The 14,276-nt window shown below is 36.6% G+C and overlaps 1 protein-coding gene across 2 annotated transcripts in view; it reads left to right on the plus strand.

The window, feature by feature from the left end:
• Window positions 1-14,276, plus strand: part of LOC131666766 (dystonin) — a 540,494-nt gene that overhangs the window by 131,863 nt on the left and 394,355 nt on the right. Inside the window, exons 4-6 of one of the 2 annotated variants that reach the window (XM_058939663.1) lie at window positions 3,673-3,690; window positions 3,995-4,054; window positions 6,087-6,176. In XM_058939663.1, the coding sequence (XP_058795646.1) occupies window positions 3,673-3,690; window positions 3,995-4,054; window positions 6,087-6,176 (168 nt within the window). The remainder of the gene's footprint in view (window positions 1-3,672; window positions 3,691-3,994; window positions 4,055-6,086; window positions 6,177-14,276) is intronic. The other variant, XM_058939671.1, reaches the window with a different exon arrangement.

Consider the following 14,276-nt stretch of genomic DNA (forward strand, 5'->3'; position numbering starts at 1 on the left):
ATTTTGAATTTAATTATCACTTCCCAGATTGGCTAATACTTTAGCTTTTCGGGGATAGCGCAGTGTTGGAACATCTGCACACCTTAGTGGTCAAACGCTAAATTATAATGAAATTAGTAAGAATAAAAGATTAATTTCGAAATGATTTATTTATCAATACATACGAGGTCTGTCCGAAAAGTATCGTGCCTACCTTTATATTTTCGTGCTAGCGTTATTCTTTATCATCTGGTGGGTGGTATCCTTCAAAGTAATAACTGATCTAAAAGCTGATCTTGTTTTTCAGTCACTTTTGACAATATCAAAATCCGACGAACGCGAAAAAGGCACTGTAAACAAAGACACGCTGCGCATGAACTATACGTCGGGCAGATGTCAGTAAGTAACTAATAGATTCGTGAGGCTTTACTGTTGACGTTTCTGTCCGGTAGAGGTCGCTTAAACACTATGGTGCGAAGATATAAACGTAGGCCCGATACTTTCCGGACAGACCTCGTACAATAATACTATTAACAAACACGAGGATACTTAAATCTATGTGTTAATTCTAGATTTAAATCTATATGTGTTAATTCACATGTTTCTCATAATTCATATCATTTTTTAAGTGTCAGAATCATTCTGTAAACGTCCGTACTTATATTTTTTTTTTACTTTTTGAACTGTGCATAGTGCTGTATGAATGGCGTGATTTTAGTTTGGTATATATACTACTGTGGGCAAAAAGTAAGGTGAATTTGTTTGTAAAATGAAAAATCTTTATTTATTCTTCTACATCAATGTCATCCCCTTCGAAGTAATCCCCTCCCGATAAAATACACTTATGCCAACGTTTTTTCCAATCCTCGAAACATGCCAAATAGTCCCTTTCCGGTATAGCCATAAGCGCCTTCTTCGATTCAGCTCTTATCTCCTCAATCGACTCGAAACGCGTTCCCCGGAGTGGTCTCTTGAGTTTTGGGAATAGCCAGAAGTCACACGGAGCCAAATCAGGCGAATACGGTGGTTGCGGAACGATATGCGTCGAATTTTTGGCGAAATGGTCACGAAGAACGAGTGCAGTGTGAGATGGTGCATTATCGTGATGCAAAAACCAAGAGTTGTTGGCCCATAATTCTGGTCTTTTTAGACGAATTGCTTCACGCAGACGACGCATAACGCTCAAATAATATTCCTTATTAACAGTTTGGCCGGGTGGAAGGAATTCATAGTGCACCACACCACGAAAATCGAAGAAAACTGTCATCATGACCTTGATTTTTGAACAACTTTGACGTGCTCTTTTCGGTCTGGCCTCGCCTTTAGCACGATATTCGCTTGATTGGTCGGTTGTTTCAGGGTCGTAAGCATAAATCCAAGTCTTATCTCCCGTAATCATGCATTTGAGCTTGTCCTGATAGTCAGAAAGCATTGTTTCACACACATCAACGCGGCGACTTTTTTGCAAGAAATTGAGCGTTTTCGGTACCAAACAAGATTTGACTTTTCGTAGGCCCAAATGGTCTTTCAAAATTGTTTTCACAGATCCTTCTGATATTCCGATCATATCAGTAAGGTCTCTAACAGTCAACCGACGATTTTCGAGCACTAATTCCTTCACTTTATTGACGTGTTGGTCATCTGTTGACGTCGATGGTCGTCCGGAGCGCTCCAAGTCATCAACACGTTCTCGACCCTCTTTGAAGTCTTTGTACCACTTATAAACATTTTTCTGCGACATGGTAGAATCACCAAAGGCCTTCCGCAACATCCTCAACGTTTCCGCAGCCGAAATTTCATTCCGCAAACAAAATTTGATGGCACTTCTTTGCTCAATTAAATCAGACATTGTAAAAATCGAAACATGCACTCTTGGTCGTTTGGTAAACACAAGCGTAAATATATTACTGATGATGACATTGACATGAAATTTGTCCCAGATGTCATTCGCAGTCCTACCAACTCAAGAAAAAAAGAACAAGCCCGAAATGTTAAGCCCGCGAAGTTTAAATTGAAAATTCACCTTACTTTTTGCCCACAGTAGTATATATATATATATATACATTATGTAATATAATATTCTATTTTATTTTTAAATGTGTGTGTATATATATATATATACATATTTTAAAATAAAATTTTAAATAAAAAATTTTCGTAAATTCGGAATAATCTATTTCTTTTATAATAATCTCGGAGTTTGGAATGATCCAAATTTTGTAAAATTTTACTTATTTTATTATTTAAATATTGTTTTTATAAGAATCAGATATTCACGCTTTTTTACATATCAACAAATGACAACGCTGGATATCAGCAACTCATCATATTTTAAAAAGAGAATTAATAGATCATAAAGCTATTTTAACTAATAAATCTACAGTACATGCAGATGAAAGATAGCTACCAGTAAAAATCGCAAATGTACCTAATGTTGTTATAGTTCGTGCGTACCTTATGAAGTTTTGCAGATTCAATATTTTATCAATTATTTCCAGACTAAAATAAGAAACTGCTTTTCACCAACTGTCAGTTGCTCGTGACTAGCTCGTTACATGACAAAAATTATATATTGCCTTGTAGCCAATTTGAGTTGCTTTCATAATTTAAAGCCAAAAGGACTTAGTGAAGTAAAGAAATATGATATAATTGAATACAATGAAATTTTGTGGTAGTCCATATCATCCAAAGCATTAGTGATTCGTTTCCCCTGAAGATATTTTCTTTTACTTATAATTAGAAGTATAGAAAAACTTTATATCGATGAAAAATTATTTTGAAGATAGGATATTGTATTTGTTAGTGTTTGAGTAAACTGAAGAAAAAATACTGAAATGAATATGTAGTTTACACATATGTTCTACGTTAAAATTAAAGAGGTTTATGAGTTACATGAAAATACATAAATCTTCATAAATCTAAAAATTATGAGATTAGAACATGAAACAGGCACGATTTCAAAATTTATTACCATCGAAAATGGAAAGAAAATGTATTGAGACGTTCGCCTTTTATATACGATCTCTTATGGGAAACGTAATACCACGTTCACTCGCTCAATAGACTCACTTTCAATAGAAAGCGATTCATTTTCAAATAAAGTTCAAATGAGAAAAAATGCACAGAACATTAAAAAAAACTTAATAATGTAAAATAAATATACAGAACTTAATTCAAAAATTTAAGCTAAGGTTACCACTGAAAACTGTAAGTAATCAATCAAAATATGAACAAAAAATTCAAGTTTATAGGTTATGAGGAAAGGTGTGGAGCGACGTACGTGGTGTGAAGGGCATCGCCCCGCACTGTTCTCGTAGTTATTGTCCTAAACCTCCTTAAGAAACATTGGTAACTTATATGCGAAAATATTCAAAAGTGTAGAAAAAATTCCAGGTCTATGGACGATACTCCAAAATCTATCGAATATGATGTGGAATAACTAGTAAACACAGTAACAAAACTATGATACCTAAAGTACTCGCTTTTACAGAAAACAGAAAGTGATTTATATTACCTGCGGGGTCCAAATTTCCCTACTCTACCCAATTCAGTTAACCAAAAATACTTATAATTATCAATGCTTTCTTTTAATTGTGTGTATGTTCATTGGCTTAAAATAAATTTTGTCAATTATTCAAAGAAAATCATAAATTAAATTTAATTTAATTGTCGATTTTTCACGCTTACCTCCAGCACTGGAAATACGTCAAGGTATGAAATTATCTTTTTACTGTGGATTATCTTATTCGCTGATTTTGATAGCTTTTACATTCGAAAATCACTGCATATATTAATAATTAACAATTGTCTATGAACGAAAATGTCCACTTATGACATTATTTATTTACTTGACATTGATATTTTGAGCGGTTATTCTGATGTTTTTTAAATTAAACGGAACCATTATGTTTGTTTTATATATATAAAAAGTCGAAAGTTTAAAGTTGTAACTTTCATTTTATAAAGGAGATGCAAAATCAACACAAATAAAAGTTTGATTAAGTTTTGTTTACAGACATACACGTGCTTGCACGTATGCGTCAACGTCAACAACCAGCCATGCTGTTCTCCCCCTGTAAGTCATTCGGATCATCCATTGGCGAATATTTAAAATCGTTAGATCTCTTTTTTTCAGTTGCATATGCGTAGATTTTGTGTTGTGCGCACTGATGCTTCTTATATGTGATTTTATTAATCCCTTATTTACGTGAATCTACTGCTAGAAATACAGTTATTGCATTGTTGATTATATCATTATTCACTATACTTATTTTTATTATTATATTTTATTATATATATACATACACACACACGCGCGCGCGCGCGCATGCGAACACGTACACACACATATGCACACGCACATATAATTTCAGCTGTTTAGTGAATTTTTTTGCTGTTTTTATACATATTGAAACATGTTGGAGAAAATATTTTTATCACTTATATCACTAATAGTCAATTTATTTATATGATGCGTATTTTATGTGATAGATGAAAACAAAGTACAAAAATTAAGAAGGTAAAATGGCTAACATATTAGCACATATTCAATTTACGCTTACTTACTACGATTTATCTCCTTTAAATTAACAATGGATGTCGGTCGTTCAATAAGTCCTTAGAAAATCCGAGAGATGTCGCTCAAAACTTCACAACCTATAATGCGATAGCAAGCATAATTTTTGTCTAGAGTGCTGCCAAAATTTCAGCCAGATCCATCATAAGTGGTTCCGTTTTTTTTTTTTACCGTTCATCAAAGTGCACAACTTATGTTTATCGCTGAAATGGAACAAAGTGAATTCTTAATGGTGATAGAACATTTCTTTTAAAAAGGCTTAATACTGAAAGAAATCAAAGCTGAATTGGTTGAAGTTTATGGTAAATTTGCCTCTATGTTTGCAACTGTTTACAATTACTAGAATAAGCTTGAATGTAGTTGCTTATCTACAAAAGATGAACATCGTTCGGGACAGTCTGTAAAAGTGACTTCCCGAAATTATTATCAAAATCCATCATAGAATTTTAAGTAATCGACGAATAGAAATGCGCAAAAAAGTTAAGACCACAGGCATATCACAAAGTACCGTTGCGTCAATTTTGTGTAAAAAATTTCGTCAAGATAGGTGTGACGTTAGCTTAGAATGCAGAATAAATTGCGTAGTCAACTCTTAGGCTGTTTCAACTCTTTTCCGTCGTAATTCTGAGTTTCTGCGTTGATACGTAACTATCAATAAAACACGGTTACACTATACTTCAGAGACAAAGAAACGGTAAAAACAGTGAATTTATAAAAGCATATGGGCTTTGAAGAAGATAAAGACGGTAAAATGCATTGACAAGATGATGAACACGGTCTTTTGGAATGTACGCGGCATTATCTACATCGATTAATTACAAAAAGGAAAGGCGAAAATAGAAGAGTATTATGCATCGTTGTTGCATCGGTTGAGCGAAGAAATCAACAAAAAACGAAAGAAAAATGTCCCTTTGCATGAAGACAATGTATGGATATATACTTGCTTATTATATACTACTTATTATTAATGTAATAATTTTGGCCATCGTAATTGTTACATTAATTCGAATTATTACATCTCTCACTGTAGTTACTAGATTTGGCCCCTATTAATTTTTTCTTATTTCCAAACTTGTAAAAAATAGCTTGGCGGACGACATACGTCGAACTACAAGGTCATTGCCCAAACAAATGCCTATTTTAAAGAGCTTCCGAAACCTTACTTTTTGGATAGCTTAAAAAATTTGAAAAAATGCTTGACAAAATGTATAGAGTTAAAAGGAGATTATGTTAAAAAATAAAAAAGAATCTACTCCAAAAAAATTGTTTCTATCTTTTTGTAAGGACTTATTAAAAACGACCATCGTATTAATGATACCAAGAAAATCAGTACTTAATTTGATTTTTCGTAAATTTTATTTTTCAAGTTGTTAATGTGGTGACATTGTTAAAATAGCATAATGTATATATCTTTTTATTTTGCTTGCCTCTTTTCTTCATTTCTTGTTATACTCTCTTATCAGATGCATAACAAATCTGCCTAAACATTTATTCTTCAAAATTGGTATTTGATATTCATAATGTGTTTCAGGCGAGCAGACATGTTGGAGATTTATTTCAAGATTTACGAGATGGCCATAACCTCATCTCTTTGTTGGAAGTCCTCTCAAGTGAACACCTTGTAAGTTTTCTATCATTTTTATTGCTTTACGATGATTAAATCTTCATCTCGTGGAAATGAACTGAAAACGCGTATTTCGTATGCATACGTCATAATAGCTAAATATTAATAATAGGCAGATAAAAAGTCATAAAATACAATATTATGTTTTTCGTTTAATTTCAACAAAACAAATGCAGTTGGTAATCACGTTTTATAAATTTATAAGGAATTAAGTATACCAATGAAATCACGACTTATGAACATCTATCAAAAATTTTTTTCATCGGAAGAACTTGCTTATACGAGGGGGATCAATAAGTCTTTACAAAATCCAAGAGATGGCGCTCGTCACGCTTAAATTATAATGTTTTTGGCAAGCAATACTACTAACGGGCAATTCTTGACTATTTCAAACAGTTTAAAACATCAAATCACCAATTTTGTTCAAAGTTGGTAGACTTCTTACCTATACAGAGGTCAACATCTGTGCAGAGTTTTAGATCAAAATATTGATAAGGGGCCGACTTATCAACTGTTGAAAAAATATTGGACTTTTTTTTATTAATTCGATTTCTCGGAGACTAATAAAGATATAGACATGATTCTTTTTTTAAAAGACGCAGAAAGAGTTTCAATTTTTAAATGTAAATAGTAAAATACCAAATCATTTATTTATGTCATTGTTATAAACAATTTTTTTTTAAATCGACGATATCTTAAAAAACAATTTTTTTTTTTTTAATTTTTGCACCATCGTGTTCCTTGTCATTTTTTACATAAGAAACCGTTGAGAAAATCAAGTGCCCGCTATTGAATTAAGACAGCACTAAAATGAAACGAAAATTTAAATTAAATTTAATGACTTATTTACTTAATATAACGTAATATAAAGTAATATAAGTAAAGTAATATAAGTAATATAAATGAACTATTGTTTTGTACAATCTGAAACAAGATTGAATGAAACATTTACTCTGTGCGTTTGATCGGGCGTGAGAATGACGTATATTCAAAAATGAATGGTAGAAAATAGGTTAGAACAAATTACTTGTAAATAACTCATTAAGAGTATTATGGTGTAGGTCCGATAAAAAAACATTTTTAATGCGGCCGCTTCGTAAATTTGCGCCGGTCTCAAGCCCGATTAAACGTGGAGAGCAAATGTTTAATTTCAATATTATATCAGATTATACAAACTGAGGCCTGTAATGGCTCGGTCGGTAGGGCGACGGACTCGCACCCGGTAGGCCCGGGTTCGATTCCCAGTTCCTGCTGATTAATACAAGCACCACTGAAAAAAGTTTCATGTGCTTTGTTCTCAAATACATTGCAAGCCTCTGTCGCTGATTAGCACTGATGGAGCATAAATAGAGCGACGTTAAATAAAAATAAAAAAAATAAAAGATTGTACAAAATTAGTTTGTTTACATTACTTATTTAATCAATTAATTTATATATTATTTAAATAAATACATATAGACTGATAGAATATGAAATTATTTATTCGGTAAAGGCAATTGTAGCAAGCAACGTTGGAACCGCACGAGTAGCAGACGTTCGAGCGGCCAAGCGGCTGGCACGCGGTTCGTTTCATTTTAGTTCTGTCTTAATCCTAATAGCGGGCACTTGATTTTCTCAACGGTTTCTTACGTCAAAAATGACAAGGAGCACGATGGTGCAAAAATTAAAAAAAATATTATTTTTTGAGATATCGTCGATTTAAAAAAAATTGTTTATAACAATGACATAAATAAATGATTTGGTATTTTACTATTTCCATTTTAAAATTGAAACTCTTTCCGCGTCTTTTAAAAAAAGAATTATGTCCATATCTTTATTAGTCTCCGAGAAATCGAATGAATAAAAAAAAGTCCAATATTTTTTCAACAGTTGATAAGTCGACCTCTTATCAATATTTTGATCTAAAACTCTGCACAGATGTTGACCTTTGTATAGGTAACAAGTCTACCAACTTTGAAAAAAATTTGGTGATTTGATGTTTTAAACTGTTTGAAATAGCCAAGAATTGCCCTAACTAGATAGTTATTGGGTTATTTGAAAAATGGAAAAAATAGAGTTTCGAGCGGTGATAAAACATTTTAATTTGAAAGGCCTTACACCAAAAGAAATCACAGTTGAGTTGAACGCCGTTCATGGCAAGTCTCTCCCTGTGTTTAAGACTGTTTATAACTGGGTAAATGAATTTAAACGCTGCCGTACAACAACAAAAGATGAACCTCGTTTTGGACGCCCCGTAGAAGTGAGTACGCCCGAAATGGTCAACAAAATCCACGATATTGTGTTGAGTGATAGAAGATTAAAATTTCGAGAATTAGTTGAGGCCACAGGGGTATCAAAGGGTACAATCATTTCAATTTTGCATGAAAAATTGGGGATGAAAACAATATCAGCAAGATGGGTTCCGCGTTTGCTCACTGTTGAAAACAAACGAACCCGCGTAGTCACCTCTGAGGCTCTTTTGGCACGCATACGTTGTAATCCGGAAGACTTTTAGCGTCGTCTCGTAAGTGTAGACGAAACACGGGTACACCACTAAACTCCTGAAACCAAAGAACAGTCCAAACAATAGATTACCGCAGGGGAATCAGCCCCAAAGAAGGCAAAGCCAGTAAAGTCAGGTGGCAAGATTATGGCTACGGCTTTCTGGGATGTGTATGGAATCATATACATCGACTACTTGGAAAAGGGCCAGACGATCACTGGACAATATTATGCGTCATTATTAGGTTAACTGAAAGAAAAAATCAGAGAAAATCGTCCTCTCTTGAACAAAAAAAAAATGCCTCTTTTTGCAAGACAATGCTCGAGTTCACACGTTTGCAGTTTGGTTGGCAAAAATTTAACGATTTAAAGTTTGATTTAATTGACCATCCACCATATTCGCCTGATTTGGCTCCCAGTGACTTTTTCTTATTTTCTAACCTCAAAAAATGGCTTGCCGGACAACGATTCACGTCGAATGACGAAGTCATCGCCGAAGCAAATGCCTATTTTGAGGGTTTTCAGAAATCATATTTTTCTGATGGCTTAAAAAAACTGAAAGGTCGTTGAATAAAATGTATCGACCTTCAACGAGATTATGTTGAAAAATAAAAAAAAAATTACATACGTAAAACTTTTTTTTTTCCTTCTTTTTGTAAAGACTTATTGACCCCCCCCCCCCCTCGTATCAAGGTTGAAATAAATTAGATTTTGTTGCTATTATTTGGATGGCTGGTTACTATGACCTATACTCGTATTTATTCGGGATATCAGTGATAATAAATTTCTTGGGTATGTTAAGGAAGTACCATTGGAAAGTGATTTGAAAATGAGAATCTTTCGCTGACGAGAGCGTGAAAGAAAGCTCGAGTTGTTAAACTCAGTAAGTCAAAACTTATCGAGTTTAACAAAGGTATTATCGGATACACTATAGAGCAACAGCAACGCGATCAAGAAACAACAGGAAAACTTGACCGCCAGAGCAGTTGTCTTAGAGAGCAGAGGAAATATAGATGTACATTATACCAATACGAGCCAAATAGGTAATTTACAACAGCAAGGAAACACACAGATGTGTAACGTTTCAAGACACGTTCGCCTGCCATTATGACGCACACTTACCTCAAAGTACGCCAGCAGCGCTCGGCCAATGGCCCACGGAGGCGGCTGACAGGACCCTGCGCAAGATGTTTCCTTTAGAAGGTGGTTTAATGCTGAAGTGGATAACCACACACCAGGCGCATGGTCGAGTCAGAAATTGATAAACCCGTGGTCGACCACGAGAGATATGGGTCGCATTGTCAGAGAGTAGAAACTCAATTTTTCTATGAAAGCAACGCTAACGTAGATACCTTCCTGTCCAGGGTCGATAATATAAGGAGCAGCGCAAAACTCACAGAAGAAGAGATGCTCTTATCAGTGTCAGAACTACTAATCGGACCAGCGCTTACTTGGTACGATATGATGAAAGAAGAATGGCTTACCTACGCTGAATTTGAAGCTGAAGCACAAGAATGATCCGGGACCAGCATATAGTAGCAATAACGACTGATAAGACAGGTCCAAAGCCGATATCAAGGCCCAGATGAACCAGTCAATGTACGAGTATACGTGACCAACATGATGGGTTTAATGCGGCGCCAGAATCCGCCCATGGCGTATGAGCGCCAATTAAACCTGCTACATGCCAATCTCCCTATTGATATCCAGAGCCAGGTGCGTAGAGCTGAAGTAAACTCTATCCGCATACTGAACACCTTGGCCACGGCGGCACAAAATACCTTGAACCAGAGAAAAGTGGAACACATCATATCAAATCCTCAAACGACTCTGTATCCCGATCTGGCTTACCGTCTTCATAATGGAGAGAATAAGAGTCGCAAAACTAAAGTGCGGCGATGGCTCACGAGAAACCAGAGGTCTATGATCGGCTAAGTCAGACGGAAAAGGTGCTAGAAAAAGTGATGGACCAGATCGTTTATACACCGACGCAAGTGAAATCGACCTCAAATGCGACCCTAGCCGCGATTGAGAACGAAAAGAAAAGAAGGTACACAGCCTGTCATAATGGACCAGGTACTGTTATCTCTAGAAGAAATATGGGAGGGAATGAAATCAAACTTTACGAGACGAAGAGTTCAGAAATTTCCCGAAAATAAGAGATGGACTTCACCAAGCCACTCAAATGTATCGAGTACGGACTGCTGGGCTTCAGTAAAAGGTACCGTTTCTAATGTAATAAGGGAAACGATAAAAGGAGTGGTTAGATTGGGTTGATCTCACTCTTTTGTTCCTAATGGTAAACCCGTAGATGTGACATGGTCGCGTACGTGTGTTGAAAACGCGATGACCAATAGTTCGGCAATGGCACGCTGCGTGATTCACACGTCCTCGCTGCCACAAAAAGCGCTGGTAGCGACAAACGCATTGAGTGACGGAAGTAAGGATCGTCTTAGTAGTGCCTGCGATGCGAACAATAGTAAGTGACAACGGAGAGAAGAGATTTCGACGATAATAAAGCCGAGGATCATGATTCGGCCGAGGTGATGGAGAGCAAAATGTCCACGTCCTTGGAGGCATCGGTAAAATCAGATAACCCGTCAACCAGGATTCTCGAAGGACCTCCGATGGTAAGAAGCGGGTGAAAGGTCAATAAAGCCAAATGCGTACCCCTTACCGTACATGCAAGATATATTGAGACGCTTGTTATATTAACGCGTTCCATGTTATATCTCTATCCTCTACCTTAGTAGTATCACCAAATACGGCTTAAACCCGAATCTCGAGCTATCATCGCCTTTATCGTGCTACGGCTAGGACACTTTCAGTTACTGCGGATGCGTTTTGGCCTCTTGTACACAGGTGTCATCTTTCAACAGTTGATAGATAGCGTGATCGGTCTCGAGCTCGGCGATTTTGCCTTCGCCTATCTGGACGATATTATGGTAGTATCGTCAAGATTTAAGGACCAATTGCGGCTCCTAAGGAATCGAGATAAGACCGTCTTCTGCAAGTCAAAGGCTAAGTGCCTGATTAATCGAGATACACTCGGCAACAAAATTATCGCAACAAAGATTTTTCATCGAAAAATTGCCATTTTTCAAATGCTTGTAACTCGGTCAATTTTTATCGTATTGAGATCATTTTTTTTTGTTTTGTAGAAAATTATGTGTACTTTGAGAAACAAATGATATCCACCGTCTGCAAGATAATGTCACATTGCTATGTCTTAATCAGGCATACCAACTTTTTTTTCTTAAAAAATTCAATAGTTTGCACGTATGCCTGGATTACCAAAATTTTTTTTTCCTAAAACTACAGATTTACTTTCAAAGTGCACTTTTCAACGAGTATTTTAAATCAAAATTCGACACTCCACGATTTTTTTCGACCGAGTTATGCCATTTTAAAGATATTCCAATGTTTTAGTCAACCTTATCGACAAATCAATTAAAAAAAATAAAATAACAGTTTAAGGTGGCATACTGGCCAAGAGTTAAGGCAAAAAATCATTCAACATTAATTTTACTATACAGCGTCCACAACAATTAACCATTACCGTCGCAATCGAAATGCCTCGGCTTACTGAAATCGAATCTGCTCAAATTGTTGCCCTGCTAGAAGCGGGATTGAATCAAAGCGAAATATCCAGAAGAATAGGGATTCATCGTTCAACGGTGTCACGCGTTCTTAGTCGGTATGAAGAAACAGGTTCTTATCGCCGGAGACCTGGTCAAGGTCGACATAGGATTACTACGAATCGAGAGAATCGCAACATTGTTAATGAAGCTCTGCGCAATCCAAGGCAGGTTGCGCGACAAATTGGAAATAATGCTTTACCAGGCAGACGAATTAGCGCTCAGACGATAAGGAGACGCCTTCATGACAGAGGTTTGAGATCACGAATTCGTGCTAGAGTGCCTAATTTAGCAGCAGTCCACCGACGAGCTCGTCGGAATTACGCCCGAAATTATCGATATTGGACACCAAGAAAGTGGAGACATGTATTTTTTACAGATGAATCTCGGTTTTGTCTGTACGGAAATGATGCTAGGATTCGAATTTGGCGTCGTCGACGACAACGTTTTGCACCAAATCACGTTGATCCAACTGGTGCGTTTGGTGGAGGATCCATTATGGTTTGGGGTGGAATATCAATGAACCATCGATCAGATTTAATGATTATCCCAACCCCTGGACTAACAGCGGGACGTTACATAAACGAAGTTTTACGTCCTCACGTAATTCTAATGCGTCGGCAAATGGGTCGTAATTTTATCTTGACGCAGGATAATGCACGCCCTCATACTGCAAGGATAACTCGTACTTACTTAGCAGAAAACAACGTAGAGGTATTGCCTCATCCTGCTTGTAGCCCAGATCTCAATCCTATAGAACATGTGTGGGATACGATGGGTAGGCGATTACGTAACTTACAGAGACCTCCTGCTAACCTCCAAGAGCTTGGGAGAATTCCGAATGAAATTTGGCACGAGATACCTCAGGATTCAATTAGAGCATGCATTAATATGCAAGAACGTTTAAGAGAGGTAATTCGTCAGCGAGGTGGCAATACACGATACTAAAGGCTTTAAGCGCATAGGGTTTGAAGTCAAAAAATACTACGGAAGTGACGAGCCGCGGGATCCCTAATGTTAAAAACGGTTTACACAATCGGCCCTTTTCAGGGCCACAATGATGCGTAAGTCCGACCAACAACCTCGCGGTACGCATCGGGTAATGCTGATGTTGGCGGCATTTGGCTAAAACATTGGAATATCTTTAAAATGGCATAACTCGGTCGAAAAAAATCGTGGAGTGTCGAATTTTGATTTAAAATACTCGTTGAAAAGTGCACTTTGAAAGGAAATCTGTAGTTTTTCGAAAAAAAAATTTTGGTAATCCAGGCATACGTGCAAACTATTGAATTTTTTAAGAAAAAAAAGTTGGTATGCCTGATTAAGACATAGCAGTGTGACATTATCTTGCAGACGGTGGATATCATTTGTTTCTCAAAGTACACATAATTTTCTACAAAACAAAAAAAAATAATCTCAAAAAGGTACGCTCTATTGTAGAGTACCCACGACCGGGAAATGTTCGATAGTTACGAATTTTTCTAGGGCTACCTTCGATAGTTACGAACATTCCTAGGGCTACCTTCAATAGTTACGAACTTTCCTAGGGCTACCTTGGATAGTTACGAACTTTCTTAGGGTACTGTCGCTTCTTGGGGGACTTCGCTACGTGCGCTTAACCGTTGACCAAGCTCACGGGGAAGGGACGAAAGTATATGTGGGGATCAGAACAAGAACAAGCCTTTGCAAAAATTAAGGCACTCATGATCTCCGTACCGAGCATCTGGCTTCCGGAACCCGAAGGACAATATGTGCTGGAGATAGACCCTAGTACTACAGAAATTTTAGCCGTTTTGATCCAGAAGGTGGGTAACGAGGACCAGATCATCGAGTACGCTAGTAGGGTCCTTAACCCCGCTGAGCAAAATTACTCAGCCACGGAACACGAATGCTTGACAGTCGTGTGGGCAATATAAAAGTTCCACTCCTATGTAGAAGCTTGTCGATTCAAGGTCATAACGAATCATAGCAGCTTGAA

This window comes from Phymastichus coffea, unplaced genomic scaffold (assembly GCF_024137745.1).
Source record: "Phymastichus coffea isolate CEN01 unplaced genomic scaffold, Cenicafe_Pcof_1.1 PCOF00004, whole genome shotgun sequence".
NCBI lineage: Eukaryota > Metazoa > Arthropoda > Insecta > Hymenoptera > Eulophidae > Phymastichus > Phymastichus coffea.